We start from the raw sequence: 21,611 nt of genomic DNA, 5'->3' as shown, positions 1-21,611 counted from the left end.
GAACCGGAGGATCCTACGCCTAGAGACAGAAGTCTGTTTAAGAAGGCCAAAAGGAAGGCTATCCGTTTTCCCCCTTCTGTAGAACTCAGAGATATTGCAGAGGGAGCCTGGAAACAGCCTGATAGAAGGTTCTCTGTTCCCAGAAGGTTCTCTTCCCTGTATCCGTTACAGGAGGCAGATGTGGCTCGCTGGGAGAGTATTCCAAAAGTGGATATTCCAGTAGCCCGTTTGGCCAAACACACTTTACTACCAGCCCCAGGTTCAGCATCTCTGTAGGATGCCAGTGATCGCAGAGTGGAATCCCAGCTGAAATCTATATTTGTGGCTGCGGGTTCTTCCTTTAGACCCACATTTGCTTCAGCTTGGGTTGCTAGAGCCATGGAAGTATGGGCTGACCAACTGGCAGAGGCCTTACAGGACTCTGATTTACTTCTCCTGGCCTTGCATTTGAAAGAGGCATCGGGGTACCTTTATGAGGCGGCCCAGAACACAGCGTCTGTGTCCTCCTCTATTCAGACTGCATCTATTTCAGCTAGAAGGACGTTATGGCTGAAATCCTGGGATGGAGATGCGGAATCAAAAAAGTCTGTTGAGACCATTCCTTTTTCAGCAGCAAGTTTGTTCGGCCCGGAATTGGATACTATGATCTCACAGGCAACGGGCGGCAAAAGCACTTCCTTGCCGGTATTCTCTAGCAGGGGCCGGAACCCTTGGGTCAGCTCCTTTCGTCGTCCCTTTTGGGGGACCTCCTTTCCTAGAGGACAGTCCTTTAGAGGTAGACAACCAAATGCTCGAGGCTCCACTGTCAGGGGAAGAGCCTCGTTTGCAGCTAGGCGCCAGGCCTCCAAGACCCAGGAGAAGCCTGCATCCTGACGACCACTCTATTCTGCAGGAGGGGGCACCAGTGGGGGGAGGTCTGTCGTTGTTTCAGGAACAATGGGCAGCGTCCTCCCAAGACCCTTGGATTCGTGGCATTATATGAAGGGGGTACATGATTGACCTGCTGAGCCCGGTACCACATCGTTTCTTCATAACCCTGCTACCCCGAGATCCAACAAGAAGACAGGCAATACAGGATTGTGTCGCCTCTCTTCTTTCGCAAAGAGTCATCTGCAGGGTCCCAGACGACCAGAAGGGACAGGGGTTTTATTCAAATCTGTTTCTGGTCAAGAAGCCGGACGGCTCTTTTCGACCCATCTTAAACCTAAAGAACCTCAATGTGCACTTACGGGTGGACAGATTTCGGATGGAATCCCTGAGGTCGGTGATAAACGGCTTAGAGAAGGATCCGTTTATGGCGTCCATAGACATAAAAGACGCATACCGCCACATTCCCATTTGGAGTGACCATCAGTCTCTGCTAAGATTCATAGTGGGGCCCTCCCACTATCAGTTTCGGGCTCTTCCCTTCGGCCTCTCCACAGCGCCAAGGGTCTTCACGAAGATCATGTCGGTGATGGAAGCATGTCTTTACCTACAAAGAGTTCAGGTCGTGCCTTACTTGGACGATCTGCTCATCAAATCCTCCTCAGAGAATTGCTTACATCATCACTTATCCCTCACCTTGGTGGTTCTCGAGGGCCATGGATGGCTGATAAACTCAAAGAAATCCCAGATGGTTCCGTGTCAACGCATGGTTTTCCTAGGGCTCATCATGGACACCAGCCAGCAAAAGGTGTTCCTGCCTGCCGAGAAGATCGTTTCAATTCGGAGTATTACAACTCAGGTCTTGTCTTCTCCCAACCCCTCAATACATTTGTGCATGCGGCTGCTGGGAAAGATGGTGGCCTCCTTCGAGACCATCCCCTTCGGTCAAGCTCATTCTCAATGTTTTCAGTGGGATCTGTTGACGAAATGGTCAGGATCCCACCTACGCTTGGATCTCCAGAGGATCTTGCTGTCTCTGAGGGCGAGAGAATCGCTCCAGTGGTGGCTCATTCAAGATCACGTGGAGGTGGGCAGGTCCTTTGCTCCATGGTCATGGATCATAGCCACAACATACGCCAGCCTGAGAGGTTGGGGGGCGGTAGTCCTGCACCTCAGGCTCCAGGGGCTCTGGTCAGTTCAGGAATTAGCCCTATCAATCAATACGTTGGAGTTGAAGGCAATTCTTTTAGCTCTTCTGGGGGCGCAGACTCCTTCAGGGCCACCCAGTCAGAGTTCAGTCCGACAATGCCACGCTGTGGCATATGTCAACAGACAGGGAGGAACCAGGAGTGCAGCTGCAATGCGAGTTGCAGCTCAGATATTCCTTTGGGCAGAACAGTACGTTCCAGCAATATCGGCTGTGTTCATTCCAGGAATAAAAAATTGGGAGGCCGATTACCTCAGTCGCAATGCGATGATGCCAGGGGAGTGGTCCCACCACCCGGAAGTATTTCAGTCTCCAGTTCAGAGTTGGGGTCTTCCGGATGTAGATCTCATGGCCTCCAGACACAACAGGAAGGTTCACAGGTTTTGCGCAAGGGCAAGAGATCCCTTAGCAATAGCGGTGGACGCGATGTCCATGTTATGGGAATTCAGATTGGGTTATCTGTTTCCCCCGATTCCCATGCTTCCCAGAGTACTCAGACGTGTGGGGCAAGGCGGTCGGCCGGTGATTCTGATAGCTCCCTCATGGCCGCGTCGAGTGTGGTACGCAGACATAATATCCATGGCGGTGGGACAAGGATATTGTCTTCCGGCATGAGACGATCTTCTCCAAGGTCCTTTTCGTCACCAGAATTTACCTCAGCTCAGTTTAACGGCATGGCTGTTGAAGCCAGCTTCTACAGGGCGAGGGGTTTTTCCTCCAGTGTAGTGAACACTCTGATGCGAGCTCGAAAGCCAGTTTCGGCTCGCATCTATCATCAAATCTGGAAAGCTTTTATCAGATGGTGTGAAAATAGGACATGTCACACATCCTCCTTTCGTCTCCCTCGTTTATTGGCTTTTCTTCAGGATGGGCTGGAAGCAGGGCTTCGTTAAGGTTCCCTGAAAGTTCAGGTATCGGCACTTCAGTCTTTTTTCACCTGAAATTAGCTGATTTGCTAGATATCAGGACTTTTCTTCAGGGGGTCTTACATATTCAACCTCCCTATGTTCCGCCTACAGCACCATGGGATCTTAACCTGGTACTGGACATGCTTAAAAGGCCTCCTTTTGAGCCTTTACTTAAGACAGATTTTAGGTGTTTGACCTGGAAGGTTGTTTTTCTTTTGGCGATTGCATCGGCACGCAGGGTGTCGGAATTGGGAGCTCTGTGTTGCCGAGAACCATATCTGGTTTTTCACGAGGACAGAGCGGTTTTGAGGACGATTCCCTCCTTTGTTCCAAAAGTGGTGTCATCTTTCCATTTGAACCAGGAAATTGTAGTTCCGGTTTTTTCATCTACTTCTCGGTCAGATCTGCAGTCTATGGAAAAGTTAGATGTGGTTAGAGCTCTCCTCATTTATGTTAAAAGAACTTCTCAGATTAGACGAACAGATTCTCTGTTTGTTCTTTATGATTCTAATAAAAGAGGCTGGCCAGCCTCAAAACAGTCCATTGCAAGGTGGATTACGGCAACCATTAAGCAAGCTTACATAAAGGCCTGTGCCGGAGAGACTTACGGCCTATTCCACCAGATCGGTAGAGGCCTCATGGGCAGCAAGAAATGGGGCTTCTGCTGACCAGCTTTGCAGGGCAGCCACCTGGTCTTCTGTCCACACATTAACCAAATTCTATCAATTTAATGTATTCGCATCCGCGGATGCAAATTTCGCTCGTAGTGCTCTACGAGCGGGGCTTTTGGAGCGGTCCCACCCTTAGCAGTGTCCCCCAGACGGAATCAGAGAAACGGATTTAACGTAAGTATATAAATCCTCTTATTTCCCTTTACCTCTGGACAGAATGTATATGTTGAGTATTGAACTTGTTGGACTATTATTGGAATTTGGTCATTCTGAATATTACTTTATTGCATATTTATGTATAACGAGTTCCTATTGGTCGGGACCATATATGCTATGTATGTTATATATATTTTATTATTCTACTGTTTGAATAGATTTTTGCACCCATTCCACATCCATTGCGCAAGGGAATTTTGCTTCTTTACTAAATGCCGTATTAATGACCTATTAAATTAGCTTAACAATTCGCTTTATATTTTAAGAAGCTTTGATGTAGTGCTGTAGTAGACATATATTAAAGGAGTACCTTTTACCTTCACACAGCTGCACATTAAACAGATATGTGAGCCAAAAGCACAAAACTAAACATTATTCTTTGCCTTATTTACTGTGTAATGTATATTTTCTTCTGTATTCACCTCTTTACATGTGTGCATGAAGTGCGTTAATTTCTGGGTAGCTTTGAATATTTATGATTAGTAATGAGTAAAGTACTGGCAGGAGCATGCTCCGTGTACTCCTGAGAAACATCATGTGACATCATCAGGCTGCCAGCTTGCAGTTCATTGGCTCCGAATGATCACATGAGCTCAACCCTCCAGAGGAACATCTGCTCACATTACAGCCAATTTGAATAATGCCCAAGACATTCAATACAGAAAGGGAGGACCATTATATAGTGGATTTTCCTCAAATTGTATGTGTGTTTCATGACTTTACATTGCAATTGTGATTGCACTTCTAATGTTAGGATTTTCAAAACTGTATGACTTTAGTTATAGTCATTCTGATTTGACAAATTAAAAATGCATTCCCATAAAACTTTAGCTTATATATTTAGTCCTGAAAAGTATTTTTAAACTTTTACATATGTATTTTTGTGTGTGTGTTATTAGTAGATTTATAAAAATTTGGCTTTTAGTCTTAATGTATTTTTTGTGTTTTAAAATATTCTTCCCTACATCAGTCTGTAACTGGAAAGGGTCTGTCAAAATATTGTGCTTGTTTCTTTAGGAATCAGCCTCCTTCATATTGTATTGCCGACCCGTAGTACATATTAAACATTGCTGGATTTAAATAGCATTACGGGGAGGGAGAAGGCTCCTCTCATTATGTGCACTAACATTTTGCAGACCCTGTAACAAGGCAAGGACTTGGGTAAATAATGTGGGGAACAGTGTTTATAAAAAGTGAGCTAGCCTTTGTTACGTTTTGTGTTTACCAATTTTCTGTATCTGATGAAATCCGGTGCTTCCAAACAAATAATTTCAAATGCGTGTGTTTACTGTAATTACATAGTTTATGCTATTCAGCTTTTTTCATACTCTTTTATGTCATTTTATGCCTTTACATGGTGGGTGTATATTTAATTTAACAGTCCATTGATTAAAATACAATGACTCACAGTGGTTCTTTATTTTCACTTATTGAAATAGCCAGAAGTACAACAAGGAGGGTCATTTTGCATTGTTTGGCATTGAGTGTGTTGAAAATTTTCCCACTAATGTATTGCTGTTCTTTTGTGTATTGAACACTATAATGATTTAACCTGGTTTACTGATATACAAAACATGAAAATAAAAGGAATTACATTTTTTAGGTATTTCAGCGTTTGTACAGTTAATGTACTGTAAAGGCATTTTTTTATTGGACAGTCTCACTATCCTAAAGACAAAAGGGCATAGAGTAGAGGAAGTTTTATGAAATAATATGTATAATCGTTTTTTATCCAAAAAAACACTGAGGTGAAAGAAAGGCTGTGGAAGATTGTGTTTGTACATGGACTCCACAATAATGGTCCATTTACATAAGTGAGTTTCTAAATTTGCCTTCATGGCATCATGGAATGCACATGATGGGACATGTAAGGATCATTTATTCCTGTGGCAACGAGCCAACGTCTTCTGATGGCGTACAGAGAAAGTTAAACATGTTCAGATGTTGGATGGAACACAACAGAAGACTCTTTACTGTGTTCAGATGGTGGATGGAACACAACAGAAGAAGTTTTACTGTGTTCAGATGGGGGATGGAACACAACAGAAGACGCTTTACTGTGTTCAGATGGGGGATGGAACACAACAGAAGACGCTTTACTGTGTTCAGATGGGGGATGAAACACAACAGAAGAAGTTTTACTGTGTTCAGATGGTGGATTGAACACAACAGAAGAAGCTTTACTGTGTTCAGATGGTGGATGGAACACAACAAAAGACGCTTTATTGTGTTCAGATGGTGGATGAACCACGGCAGAAGAAGCTTTATTGTGTTCAGATGGTGGATGGAACACAACAGAAGACACTTTACTGTGTTCAGATGGTGGATGGAACACAACAGAAGAAGCTTTACTGTGTTCAGATGGTGGATGGAACACAACAGAAGACACTTTACTGTGTTCAGATGGTGGATGGAACACAACAGAAGAAGCTTTACTGTGTTCAGATGGTGGATGGAACACAACAGAAGAAGCTTTACTGTGTTCAGATGGTGGATAGAACACAGCAGAAGAAGCTTTACTGTGTTCAGATGAGGAACAAAACACAACATCAGAAGCTTTATTGTGTTCAGATGAGGAACGAAACAGAACATCAGGAGCGTTGTTGTGTTCAGATGGTGGATGGAACACAACAGAATAAACCTTCACCTGTCCAGATACGAATGGAACACAACGGAGGCTTAAAACATGTTCTGTTGGAAGATAGAACGCACCAGGAGAAGCTTAAAAACTTTCAAATGGGAACGGGACACAACAGAAGAAGCTTCAACGTGGATATTTAGAGTACATAACAACATGTATATTCAGGCTTCTTCTATTTCCCACTGATGCCTGTGTAAACAGAACAGGATTGTTAAATGTATAAGTATAGCTCACAGCGCTAATCGGATATTACACACATGAGTTCATCAGAGTCACAGTAAAATTGGATCACTGTAACAAACACAATACAATACATAGAGCAGTACTGTTTCATCAAATATACAATGTATAAATATATAATGTCCCAGGGGGTATTCCTTTAACAACGTGTAGTGATTAATACAGACAGAATGTTAAAAACCATGTAAGGGGGTCCCCCCCCCCCCCCCCGCAGGGGGATCTGCTTACAAGAAAGATTCTTTCACAATGAATATCAATGGGGTCTTTGAAAGGTCCTCCTCTGTTAACCACTCCACCGATGGATACATGAAGTCAAAATAAAAGATCATAGTATAACTCCATTTATTAAATGGTACATCAATACAATTAAAAACATAAAAATAGAAGTAGTGTCCTTCTATCAGCGTACCATCAGATAAAACAATGCATGAAGGTGGCATTACCCGGGTCCAATCCTCCACTGTAGTATGTAGCAGTCTTAGCCGATGGTAGATAGTTACCCTTAGGTCATCCTATGATTGTTGCCATAAGCATCACTGATCCTCAAACCTGCTGCAGTTTCACTCATTTCCATTCAGATACCATTGAATATAGAAACACCCGCCCTTTGCATACCTCCCAACCTCTCCCTTCTTTCCATAACTATTTGCTTCCCCCCCAACCCATAATAATGACCAACTCAATTACATTTCCGTCTAAGTAATACATGAAGGCAACAATTACCACACAAGCAATAAACCGATTGAGCAATATTCAAATGCATATTTAAGTTTTAATGTATGTACATCTGTCTAAAATTTATTGTAAAACTTGTAACCAATGGCATTATAGCAAGCTTAAATAAAGAGAGATACAAAAAAAAAAAATCTGACATTGATTTGGTAAATGCCAACAAAAATTTCACTTTAGTTGAACTAACTGTTTGCCTTTGTCATCAGAACGTTCAGTTGTCTCTCCTCACCGAGCGAGGGATGGGGGAGGCAGTGCAGGAGTTCGTCGACAAAGAAGAAAAAGACGCCATAGAAGAACTGGTGAAATTCCAGCTAGAGAAGACACAGCGTTTCCTGAAAGAACGGAACATTGATGCCGAAGAGGAGAAGATTGATGAAGAGGTGGGATTTGAGAATCTGTGTATTGTCCTTTTAGAATAGTATGTCTGCTTTGTGATATGTGTGGCAGAATGTTTCCTTGTTTAATTATTGCTGCTCTTGGCCAAATCGTATTATTTCCCACAATCAGCTGGGAAGCTTAGCAGCAGTGGTTCATACCAAACACGAGAGGTAGTCATGTGACTGTAAGTTAGCTGATCATGGTGCGCCATCTTCAGCCAGGCATGCTCAAGCTTTCCAGCCAATCATGTAAATGAATGCAGATCACCTTTAAATACAGTGCAACAAGGTTCCCATTGAAGGTGGCACAACAAAGGCAGCTTTAGACTGCAGTATCTCTCACCTCACAGTATTGGTGGTCATAGGCTCCTCCCTCCACAGTTGTAAGTCAGGTACAGCGCCATAACAAGTTCTGGCTGTGAGAGGTACTGCAGGTTGGCACCATCTAAACAAATATATAAACGTATGAATAGTAGCAGCAGTATTTTAGCACTTCCATTTGTAAATGTTTAATTACCGCCTTTTTGTGTCTTTTTATTCTTATTTTTCAATTTTTGCCTTAAAGGTTCGAGTATTTAGGCAGAGCCGAAGAGAGAATACAAATGAGGAGGATGAAGAGGTTCGAGAGGTGAGAACTTTTATTTTCTGTGTGTTGTAAAAGGTTCTATTGAACCACATTTAGACTTTAGTGATAGAAGTGTAATTTGACATTTTTATCTCCTTTTGAGGTTGTCTTCATTCCGACAGACATCTTCATATTGAATGTAGTGTTTTATTTGAATCTGATATATATACAAGTCAAATTCAGTTTCAGTCCAGCGATTACTGAACGGTAACTCCCATGACTCTCAGTCAGGTATTTGACAGCTAGGGATACATGTTTCTTAGGGGATTATGGGATTTTAATTTAACAACATCAGGGTAGAATGTTTCCTACGATTAGTCTCCACCTGTCGGAAGAGATGTATAATATTTTAGCCGGTGCCCCAAATGTCCGTGTCCCATTATTCTGGAACCACAAGCGTCAGTATCCTCTTTGGTAGAGGTGTACCCCTTGATTTTTTTGCAGGTGGCTCCTGGTATTCCGATGAATCTTGTGGGTTTTGCAGAGCAAGATGGCTCTGTCTGTGGAGGAGAAAAAGCCAATGGGAAGAGTTGGATAGGTGGAGGGCGCCTACTTTTGTGAAAACAAGATTTTGTTTTGAAGATCAATTCCCACTCCAAAAAAGCAACTTGACTTTTGACTGTTGGTGCACGACTCGTCCTATGCTCTCAATGGGACCCATTTTGCACCACATTTGCACTTCGTTGGCTTGGTTTAAATCAGTCCTGAAAGCGCAAAGTCCCCTCACTTTCAGGACTGATTTAAACCAAGCCGTCTTTTTTAGGGGAATAGCTGAAACGTTTATTTCAATGAAAGGGGTGCTTCTAAAGTGGACTTTTATGTAACATTTAGACTTTTGTACAGTGCACCTATTGAGATTTTTCTACCACCCCGTAAACCTGGGCTCGCTTGTAGTTTGCGATCCGTCTCCCAAGAGCAGGCGTTCATTTTGAACCGCAGTGGATGAACCATCTATGCAAAACCAAAGCACCAGCCCTCTGTTAGAGCACCTCTGCCGCTTTACTTTACGGTCGATGTAGCATGAGACAGATACGGCTAAATTAGTATAATGTTGGTAAGAGTAGCAGCTTCAGGGCATGCCCTGTGCATCAAGATTTGTATTGTCCTCACTCTTTCTGTTCTGTTACCATTTTACTGTGTCGGTGATGTCATCCTTTTGTACAGAACTGGCCTGTTAAGCATAGACAGACAGACTGATCAGACCAGCACAATACGCAGTGTTTTGAGTCGTTACATGTAGATGTCTGTCGTGGTAGAGTAAATAATTGCCACCTTGTGATGATTATCAGGCGATGAGCCGGGCCAGAGAGCACAGATCTCAGGTGGAGGATGTTAATATGAGTGATGATGATGATGGAATGGGAAAGAGGAAGACCTCAGACCCAACTATCGATGATTCGGACGATGACAGCGCCACAGTGTCGGTGAGAGGACGAGGAAGAGGCCGAGCCAGTAGGGGACGAGGACAAAGCACATCCACGAGAGGAACTTCAAGACGAGGCAGAGGTCTGTAGCCTTTATAAATAAATGCTTTTTGTTTAAACCCAGTATTTCTCTATAACATACACTTCAGGGGCTAACCCATAATCTTTGTTCAGCTGACGATTGAACCCCTTAACAGACTACTCTTCAGCCCACCTTATAATAAAGACTCAACTGGCCAAGATATACCGTACCAACACAATTTTACAGTATATACCACAGCCCCAAAACTGTCGGCATACAATAGTCCCAACTTGTACCAGTACCATGGTCCCAAATTTTCCAGTATTTATTACAGACCTCCAATAGTCCAATATTTGCCGCTGCCCATCAATTCTCCAGAATAAGCCACAACCCTGCCCTATTGTTTCTGCTACTCTATAGAATTACATGGCCCAGATGCAGTTACTATAGAAAATGTGTGATCAATTTCCCCTTCTGTGACCTTGTAAAAGATCCCTTATTTACACCTTAATTGCGCACGTTATCTTCGGATTCTGCTCTTGAATACTCGTTACATAACCACGCGCTTTTACACTTACCCTCTAATGACGTGCCTACTTCAGTCCTTTAATCCTAATTTTCTGTATCTCACAGAGTGATATAGATATATATATATATATATATATATATATATATATATATATATATATATATATATATAACATCTCCTGTGTCAAGACATTATAAATTCATATGCACAGCGTAGATATATATGTATGAAATAGGATCTTTACTTGTACAAATATTTAATAATAAGATTTCAATAACATAGTCTTACACATAGCACATATAATAGACGACATTCAGTGTGTAGGTATAATATTGTATTAATTTATTGCTAATTATGTATTTGTACGTGTGTGTATGTATTTTAGAATTCATTGCCATTTCTGTGTTGGCTCAATATCCACATCTTAATCTTAATTGTTTCTGTCCGCTCTGAGCTCGCCTTAGGACACCTGCGTTACAGTTTGACAGGTGTAACGCTATATATATATATATATATATATATATATATATATATATATATATATATATATATATATATATATAATGTGTATATATATGATCCATAGTTGTTCAACAATGGCGTAGACCGGCAATAACAAAATTACTAAATTTAATAGATAAAAATAGAAGGATAAATAACAATAGTTTGCCCTGACCTATGATCGTTTCAGCTAGGTGCTAAGTTGCTTTCATCTCTCTATATTTCTGCTTCCCTTAAATATCATTTAAGGGCTTCAATACTCAACTGACCTAACAAGCATTAACACTTAACCTTGAACATACCTGTATTACACATAATCCACCTAATAAATACAAATATTAATATAAAGAAACATGCCTAAATGACTCGTAATCTACCTAAGAAATATTGACAATATCAAGGAGCAAACATTAGGTGATAAATATTATTTAAATATAATGTCATTAAGTTAAGTAGGCACCTGTGTATAAGAGATCAAGGCTCAGTTGCTCTTAGCGACCACAAACATAGTAATTAACCCTAGGAGTTACTTATCAGAAAATATATCTAATCACTCATATAGGCTATATGAGAACCTATAACACTAAGGCTGGGTACACACTGAAGAATTTTCCGACTGACGTGTTATCTCAAACGATTGTACCTACGACTGAAGGTCCGATCAGTCTGACGTTTCATCCATACACACTGACACGATTTACCTTCAGATCTGTCCTCTCCATCTGGTCCTTCATCTGGTCCTCTAGTCTTCAGAGAATGACAGCACAATATTTATTCTTGTCACATTGTAGCACTGATTAAAACTAGGGATGTGCACCGGCGACTTTTGAGGTCTCGTGTTTTGTGTTTTGGATCCGGATTTTCGTTATTTTTGAGGTTCGGATTTGTCTCGCAAAACACTTGACGAAAGGTCTCGGTTCGGATTTAAGGTATTGGATTCGGATTTTTTTTGAAAAAAACATAAAAAGTTTAAAAATCAAGTTTTTGGGCTTATTTTCACTCCTAGGCTATTATTAACCTCAATAACATTCAATAACAAGCATTTCCACTAATTTACAGTGTATTCTGAACACCTCACAATATAGTTATTAGTCCAAAACGTTGCAACAAGGTATCTTTCTGGACTGCGTAGAGGAGTGGGTCACCACAATATATATTAAAAACCCTGAACTTTTATGATTCGCACCAATAATTGTACCTGGACTGCGTAGAGGAGTGGGTCACCACAATATATTAAAAACCCTGAACTTTTATGAATCGCACCAATAAATGTACCTGGACTGCGTAGAGGAGTGGGTCACCACAATATATATAATAAGAAAACCATCAACTGGTTTGATTCGCACCAATAAATGTACCTGGACTGCGTAGAGGAGTGGGTCACCACAATATATTAAAAACCCTGAACTTTTATGAATCGCACCAATAAATGTACCTGGACTGCGTAGAGGAGTGGGTCACCACAATATCTTAAAAACCCTGAACTTTTATGAATCGCACCAATAAATGTACCTGGACTGCGTAGAGGAGTGGGTCACCACAATATATATAATAAGAAAACCATCAACTTGTTTGATTCGCACCAATAAATGTACCTGGACTGCGTAGAGGAGTGGGTCACCACAATATATATAATAAGAAAACCATCAACTTGTTTGATTCGCACCAATAAATGTACCTGGACTGCGTAGAGGAGTGGGCACTGGGCACCACAATAAAATATATAAAAAACCTTCAACAGGTCTGCATTACACTACACATACGGCTGCTCCTCCATCCTCTCCATCATATACATGTTGGAGTTTTAGCATGTGACAACCTCTTGTTTTTGATAATGTCAGTGCATTTTGAATATTTTTCAATTTGCCCCACACCACTGAATGTACTTTATCTATGATACGCATCTATCTATCTTGACTGCGTAGTGTGGTGGCCCCGGTACACAATTTGGTACCGGGGCCACAATAAAATAAATACACCCTCCACGTGTCAGAATTCCACCAAACAAGTATCTGGACTGCGTAGTGGGGTGGCCCCGGTACCCAACTTGATACCGGGGCCACAATACCTCCTCAAAACATGCTCCAGACAATTCGTCATTGACAGACCCCAGACAGACAGGGTCGTAGTGTTACTGTTTGACTTTGTAAACCCAAAAAAATGTCCCTGTTGCACTTGCACATAGTCGTGCAATCAAGACTGACTTTTTCATTTAAAGGCACGATCTTTCAAGTGTCAGAAAGAGAGAGAAGACACAGGAGAGGAGAGTTGTAGCTGGGGACCTGGGGTGGAAGCTCCCAGGCTCCCCCAGCATTGCCTGGAAGTCTGAGCGTGGTGACTGAGCCAGGGCAAGGAATGTGTGCCCTGGATGAGGGGGAGAACTCCATGCCACTATAGTGAACCCAAGAGAGAGGGGGACACTGCACATGGAAGAGGCCCTGGAGTGAGGGCTGCTACAAGAGGCATGGTAGCTGTAGTGTCAGATCCTGAGGCTGAGAGTACACAGAGTGACGTGTCAGAGCACAGGAGACATTATCCCCGCAGAGGAGGGATGAGCTGCAGTTGAGAGGTCTGCTGTTGAAATAGGACATGCACACTTTAACAAACCAATCATTTCAGCGACAGGGCCTACCAAACAACTTTGACTGAAATGATTGGTTTGTTTGGGCCCCCACACCAAAAAAGCTATTCATCTCTCCCTGTACAGACTAAACAGGCTCTACTGAGGCAAGATGTCGTCCTCATCCTCAACCTCTGATTCCTCTCCCCCTACAGTGTCTACTTCCTCCTCATCACACATTATCAATTCGTCCCCGCTGGACTCCACAACCACAGGTCCCTCTGTAGTATCTGGAGGGCAGTGCTGTACTTCATTGAGGAATTGATTATTCATTTTTATAAACATCATTTTTTCAACGTTGTGAGGAAGCAACCTCCTTCGCCGCTCACTGACCAGGTTCCCCGCTGCACTAAAAACTCTTTCCGAGTACACACTGGAGGGGGGACAACTCAGGTAAAATAGAGCCAGTTTGTACAGGGGCTTCCAAACTGCCTTTTTTTCCTGCCAGTAACAATATGGACTGTCTGACATGTCTACTTGGATGGTGTCAGCAAAGTAATCATCCACAATTTTTTCTATTGTGACAGCATCCAATGCAGCGAGAGTAGACATGTCTGCAATGGTTGGCAGGTCCTTCAGTCCGGACCAGATGTTATCAGCATCCCCGCCAGTGCCTCTTTTGGGAAAACTGAGCTTTTTCCTCGCAGCCATAGATGTGGAAGAAAATGAGGGTGGAGCTGTTGGCATGTCACGGTCCTCTTCAGAGGACAATCTCCTGACCAGCAGGTCTTTGCACCGCTGTAGATTTGTGTCCGCCGGAAACAGAGACACAACATACGCTTTAAACCGAGGATCGAGCACGGTGGCCAGAATGTATTCCTCTGACTTTAAAAGAGTGACCACCCTCGGATCCTGGCAAAGCGTACGAAGGGCTACATCCACAAGAGCTACATGCTTGCTGTAATCGCAATGGCTTACCAGCTCCTCCCTCACTTTCTCCAGCTGCTTCTGCAACAGCCTGATCAGGGGAATGACCTGACTCAAGCTGGCAGTGTCGGAACTGACTTCTCGTGTGGCAAGTTCAAATGGCTGCAGAACCTTGCACAACACGGAAATCAGTCTCCACTGCGCTTGACTCAGGCGCATCCCCACTCCTTTGCCTATGTCGTAGGTGGCTGTGTAGGCCTGAATGGCCTTTTGCTGCTCCTCCATCCTCTGCAGCATATAGAGGGTGGAGTTCCAGCGCGTCACAACCTCTTGTTTGAGGTGATGGCAGGGCAGGTTCAAGCTTTTCTGATGTGCCTCTAGTCTGCGGTAGGCACTGGCTGAATGCCGAAAGTGTCCAGCAATTTTGCGGGCCACCGCAAGCATCTCCTGCACACCCCTGTCACTCTTGAGGTAATGCTGCACCACCAAATTAATGGTGTGGGCAAAACATGGGACGTGCTGGAAATTGCCCATATTTAATGCCCGCACAATGTTACTGGCATTGTCTGACACCACAAATCCCCATGAGAGTCTAAGTGGGGTAAGCCACTGGGAGATAATTTCCCTCATTTTCTCTAATATGTTGGCAGCGTTGTGCCTCTTATTAAAGCCTGTAATGCACAATGTTGCCTGCCTTTGCATGAGCAGCCATTTTGTAGATGCTGCTACTGATGCAGCTGTTGCTGTTGCTGCGGAAGGGGATGCATCTACCCAGTGGGCTGTCACAGTCATATAGTCCTTCGTTTGCCCAGAACCACTTGTCCACATGTCCGTGGTTAAGTGGACAGTGGGTACAACCGCATTTTTAAGAGCACTGAGGACACTTGATCGTACTTCTCTGTACATTTTTGGTATCGCCTGCCTAGTGAAGTGGAATCTCGAGGGGATTTGGTACCGGGGACACAATACCTCCATCAACCCTCTAAATCCCACTCCACTGATGGCGGACACCGGGCGCACGTCTAACACCAACATTGCAGTTACAGCCGCAGTTATACGCTTTGCAATAGGGTGACTACTATCGTATTTGGTGGTCATGGCAAACGACTGTTGGACGGTCAATTGTTTGGTGAAAGACTTAGCGGTCTTACGACTTCCCCTCTGGGAAGATGACCGACTAACAGCAGCAACAGCAGCAGTGGCAGTAGTAGGCGTACCGCTGCAGGATTCCTCGGATGAATCCCGTATTGAGGAGGACTCAGTCTGGCTGGTGACTTGGGCTGCAGGACTGAATCTGATGGAGATTGTGGAGGAAGTTGACGAGGAGGGTGTTGCTGGTGTGTATCCAACTGGACCACGGGATTTAGGTGTCCCTGTACCGATGAGGGTCCTAGCCCCAGTTCCTGAACTAACCACTGAACTATGAAGGTTATTCAGGTGACGTATAAGGGAGGATGTTCCTAGGTGGGCAAGATCCTTACCCCTGCTTATTTGAGCTTTACATAAGCTACATATTGCCATACATTGGTTGTCTGGATTTGGATAAAAATAACTCCAGACCGAAGAGGTGCATTTTTTGGTCTTCTGACCAGGCATGACGATGGGCTTTTTCATCCCATGGACATCAGCTGTTTCCCCCCCTGGTGCCTCATTTACAATAACCACATCACCATCCTCATCATCAAGTTCCTCCACAGCGCCAGCTACATCATCAATAGCCTCCTCCCGAGCCACCTCTTCCCGTACAGTGATGGGAAGGTCAGGCTTGACAACCACCAACACGCTTGGACTCGCCTTGGGGATTTGTGATAATTTCTCTTTAGAAGGCAGAGTTGTTTGCTGTTTTGTTGCTGACAGCATAACTCTCTTCAATTTTTTGTAGGGGGGGGGAGGAGGAGGAGGGCTAAGATCCGTGGGTGAAGCTGAACCACTAGTCATGAACACGGGCCAGGGCCTAAGCCGTTCCTTGCCACTCCGTGTCGTAAATGGCATATTGGCAACTTTACGTTTCTCCTCAGATGATTTTAAGTTTCTCTTTTTGCTACTTTTTCTTAACTTGGGCTTTTTGGATTTTACATGCCCGGTACTACGAGATTGGGCATCGGGCTTGGAAGACGACGTTGATGGCATTTCATCGTCTATGTCATGACTAGTGGCAGCAGCTTCAGCATTAGGAGGAAGTGGGTCTTGATCTTTCCCTACTTTATCCTCCAAATTTTTGGTCTCCATTATATGTAGCACAAGATACTGCAGAATGTGTGAACTTGGTAATATTGCAGTACCAATGGACTTATAATGCTGGATTGGTTTTGCAAATTTGGTTATAATTATTATATATATTTTTTTTTTTTTAAATTTTTTATTTTTTTTTACTTTTTTTTTATTTTTTACAAACTTGGGAATAATGGGGAAATAACTATGCCCTTAGAAGCACAGAGCACAGGACACAGCACCACTGGACTGAACAGGACACGGCACAGGACCCAGCAGCACTACGGAACTCAGCAGGACAGAGCACAGGACACAGCACCACTGGACTGATACTGCAGAATGTGTAAACTTTGTAATATTGCAGTACCACTGGACTTTTACTGCTGAATGTGTGAACTTGGTAATATTGCAGTACCAATGGACTTATAATGCTGGATTGGTTTTGCAAATTTGGTTATAATTATTATATATATTTTTTTTTTTTTTAATTTTTTATTTTTTTTTACTTTTTTTTTATTTTTTACAAACTTGGGAATAATGGGGAAATAACTATGCCCTTAGAAGCACAGAGCACAGGACACAGCACCACTGGACTGAACAGGACACGGCACAGGACCCAGCAGCACTACGGAACTCAGCAGGACAGAGCACAGGACACAGCACCACTGGACTGATACTGCAGAATGTGTAAACTTTGTAATATTGCAGTACCACTGGACTTTTACTGCTGAATGTGTGAACTTGGTAATATTGCAGTACCAATGGACTTATAATGCTGGATTGGTTTTGCAAATTTGGTTATAATTATTATATATTTTTTTTTTTTTTTAATTTTTTTATTTTTTTTTACTTTTTTTTTATTTTTTACAAACTTGGGAATAATGGGGAAATAACTATGCCCTTAGAAGCACAGAGCACAGGACACAGCACCACTGGACTGAACAGGACACGGCACAGGACCCAGCAGCACTACGGAACTCAGCAGGACAGAGCACAGGACACAGCACCACTGGACTGATACTGCAGAATGTGTAAACTTTGTAATATTGCAGTACCACTGGACTTTTACTGCTGAATGTGTGAACTTGGTAATATTGCAGTACCAATGGGCTTATACTGCAGGATTGGTTGTGAAAATTTTGTGGTAATTAAAAAATATTAAAGTAGTTTTTGGTATTTTATAAAAAAAACTTTTTTTTATTTTTTTAAACACAGGGGAATATTGGGGAAATAACTATGCCCTTAGAAGCACAGAGCACAGGACACAGCACCACTGGACTGAACAGGACACAGCACAGGACCCAGCAGCACCACTGACCTCAGAAGGACAGAGCACAGCACACAGCACCACTGGACTGATACTGCAGAACACAGCACAGCACAGCACAGCACAGCACTAAACAGCACAGCACTAAACAGCACAGAACTAAACAGCACAGAACTAAACAGCACAGAGGACCACCTAACACACCCTCCCTCTACCCTGATCAATGCCCGAGTGAAGATGGCGGCGACTAGCGGGGAATTTATAGGATCCGAGTATCGCGAGATCCGACAACGGGATTATGAGTCAGAGCCTCAGTTTCACTTTTGAATTTGGCGCCAATACCCGGATCTGTCTCGGATCCGACTCGGATCCGCAACGTTCGGGTGGGCTCGGATTTCAGAAATCCGAGCGCGCTCATCCCTAATTAAAACACCTTGTTATAGCTATCCACATGTCCTAATTGTCTTAGCTTCTGTGACTCTGAAACAAAACATTCTGTCTCAGAACGAACAAATGAATTATTCCTTCTACAGCACTCTCTACATTTATTCACCGGGACATTTCATCACTAGCATCATCTGAAAAGAACATGATTCTGTAAACTCTATGGGGATCGTGAGCATGAGTGTATACACACTACATGATTGGTTGGTGATTGGTCAGAAAATATTAAACAGTACGACCCACCAAATGAAACGATGATCGGCACTTTGGAAGACTTTAGATCTTCGTGTCACTATACAGACTCACACGATATCTGCCCGAACGGTCATATGTCGGCTGATTGAAGGTTTTTCATACAATCATCGGGCCAGTGTGTACCTAGCCTAATTTCGGGGTCCGTAATCCCAAACCATAAAGTATAGCGATCTTGTCTCGAGGTGCAACTCATAGCCCACAGTTGTCACTTGATAAATGAGTGGTTAACAGCGTGCAGATGAATGTATCAGAGCCCTCTGGATTAGGTACAAAAGGTGCATGTAAATCAAATAGCTGTGTTATTCAGGTCTTTTCTCAATTAGTGTATCTAAGCAACCAAATTAACAAAGTTGCAACAATAACAGGAGCCAAGTAAGGACTATCTGCAGCAGTAATCAAGTAGATACTAGATGTAAAATGACAGATAATTATTAACAGCGAACTACACAAACTTCACAAATACCACAACAAAAAAAAATTCAAGTCCAAAAGAAACAAACATAACTCAACCCACAAAGAAATACTACAAAAATAAAAATAAAATAAAAAATCTAGAACTGTGGGCTATGAATTTTACCTCGAGACAGGATCACTATACTTTATGCTTTGGGATCATGGACACCTAAATTAGAGTTATAGCCTACGCGACTGATTAGATATATTTTCTGATAGGTAACTCCTAGGGTTAATTACTATGTTTTTTGGTTGCGAAGAGGAACGGAGCCTTGATCTCTTATATACAGGTGCCTACTTAACTATATGGCATTATATTTAAATAATATTTATTACCTCATGTTTGTTCCTTTATATTGTCAACATTTATTATTTAGATTATGTGTAATTTAGGTATGTTTATTTGTATTATTATTTATATTTATTAGGTGAATTATGTGTAATACAGGTATGTTCAAGGTTAAGTGGGCAGCACGGTGGCTTGGTGGTTAGCACTTCTGCCTCACAGCACTGGGGTCATGAGTTCAATTCCCGTCCATGGCCTTATCTGTGCGGAGTTAGTAGGTCTCCTCTCAAAATAGAAATACCAAAAAGACGAAAATAACAGTGCTCTAAATCTAATGTAAATAATAAGAAACATAGGAGGAAGAATATGGAAGCCACAAACATACAGTATATATATTTCTAATACTCTCTGAGCCTGAAAAATATAATATTTCTATTTTTCTGCATCCATCCTGATGGCATCATCTGACAATCTTGTAATTTCACAAGCTGGTGATCTGCACAAATAGGGAAGATTTGATATTCATAAAATAATTTGTCTTTGCTGCGTTACACATTACAGTCACCTCTGCAGCAGCAGCTGTGACTCCTGTAATCCTTTATTGTTTATAATGCAGCACTATCCAAGATATTGTTCTAGAGAACACAGCAGCCGCATACATAACTACATACATTCATCATATATATTCACATGTGCGGCATTCATACACCGTATCTGTAATAATGGCTCTCTCCATCTATTCTGGATAGGAAGAATTAAAACTATTTGCGTTACATATGGCTCATTCATAGGAGGCTTCCTGTATTTTCCAGCTGCTCTTTAGATTCACTAAAGCAGTTATGGAGTACATGTCCGGGGTCTGGGAGCATGTTAGTGCATCATGTGGCAGTTAGGGGCTCTGAGGGTATGTGGGGCTATTTTGGAGCAAGTGGGAAGCCCGGGTTGCAAATTGGGGTATTTTGGGATGAGTGATGTGTGTGTGCCAGGGTCGTTTTGTTGGCTGTTTTTTCGTTCTTGAAATTAAGGGTAATATGTGGCCCTCTAGAACAGGCCTGGCCAACCTATGGCTCTCCAGATGTTTTGAAACTACAAGCCCCAGCATGCTTTGTCAGTAGATAGGCAGTCGATAGCTGGCAGGGCATGTTGGGACTTGTATTTTCACAACACCTGGAGAGCCACAGGTTGGAGGGACAAACATGCAGCTCTGAAGTATATTAGTTAGCCCATCCCTGTCCCATCCCTGTCCTACAGGATTGGACCTTGACTTTGCTTGGAGACAGAGGTCAGTCACTATAATGCAAATAGCACAGGGGCAAGTCTCTCCTTCATACATTCCTCACCACTTTAAGCCCCACTTCTTCCTGTTGGCAATGCTTTGCTTTGTAATAGCTCCTATATAACTTTCAGGCCCCTTGGGTCTGATTCATTAAGGATCTTAACTTAAGAAACTTCTTATTTCAGTCTCCTGGACAAAACCATGTTACAATGCAAGGGGTGCAAATGAGTGTTCTGTTTTGCACATAAGTTAAATACTGACTGTTTTTTCATGTAGCACACAAATACTTGATAGCTTATTTGTACACTGAAATTTAAAGTTGATATTTGTGTGCTACATGAAAAAACAGTCAGTATTTAACTTATGTGCTAAACAGAATACTGATTTGCACCCCTTGCATTGTAACATGGTTTTGTCCAGGAGACTGAAATAAGAAGTTTCTCAAGTTAAGATCCTTAATGAATCAGGCCCTAGAACTCTATATAATTCCACTTATGGCTATACCACAAATCATTCCAAACTAAAAATATTGGGACAAATTAGGCCACACCTCTGATCTGGTTGGATGAAGCCCAGTTCAGATGTGCTATATTAACCCCCTCTTACTTGCTTTCTTTTGTTAGGGAAGGGGGGGGGGGAGAATGGATGAGGAAGGGACGGCACACAAGAAGTAAACCTAATGCTAAACACCAGGTTTTTGTCTGGGCTTATGGATACTCAAAATGTGCCAGTGTATTACAGCCCTAACAAAAAATAATGACTGAACTATAAGTAACAATAGTATGAAGGGGTTTATACACTTTTATGGTTATGTTTTGCAGGAAGTACAAGCAAAGATCCGCCCTCTAGCGGTCGCGCATCCAAAGCACCCTCCAAAAACATGTCCATCCTTGATGGTAAGTTCCTCGTCAGTTTTCAAGCATGTCTGACCTTGTGAATAAAAGTAGAAATACTGTGTGTATGGAAGCAAAG

General features: G+C 42.6%; 1 protein-coding gene across 3 annotated transcripts in view; it reads left to right on the top strand.

Moving 5' to 3' along the window:
- MRE11 (MRE11 double strand break repair nuclease) overlaps nucleotides 1-21,611 on the top strand; it is a 187,855-nt gene that overhangs the window by 95,221 nt on the left and 71,023 nt on the right. For all 3 annotated transcript variants that reach the window (XM_075198742.1, XM_075198743.1, XM_075198744.1), the window contains exons 13-16: nucleotides 7,689-7,862; nucleotides 8,425-8,487; nucleotides 9,774-9,990; nucleotides 21,461-21,535. In XM_075198742.1, coding sequence (XP_075054843.1) covers nucleotides 7,689-7,862; nucleotides 8,425-8,487; nucleotides 9,774-9,990; nucleotides 21,461-21,535 — 529 coding nt within the window. The remainder of the gene's footprint in view (nucleotides 1-7,688; nucleotides 7,863-8,424; nucleotides 8,488-9,773; nucleotides 9,991-21,460; nucleotides 21,536-21,611) is intronic.

This window comes from Mixophyes fleayi, chromosome 2, assembly GCF_038048845.1.
Source record: "Mixophyes fleayi isolate aMixFle1 chromosome 2, aMixFle1.hap1, whole genome shotgun sequence".
Taxonomy (NCBI): Eukaryota; Metazoa; Chordata; class Amphibia; order Anura; family Limnodynastidae; genus Mixophyes; species Mixophyes fleayi.
The sequence above is the reverse complement of the archived record's forward strand: the minus strand, read 5'-3'. Positions and strand labels throughout refer to the sequence as shown.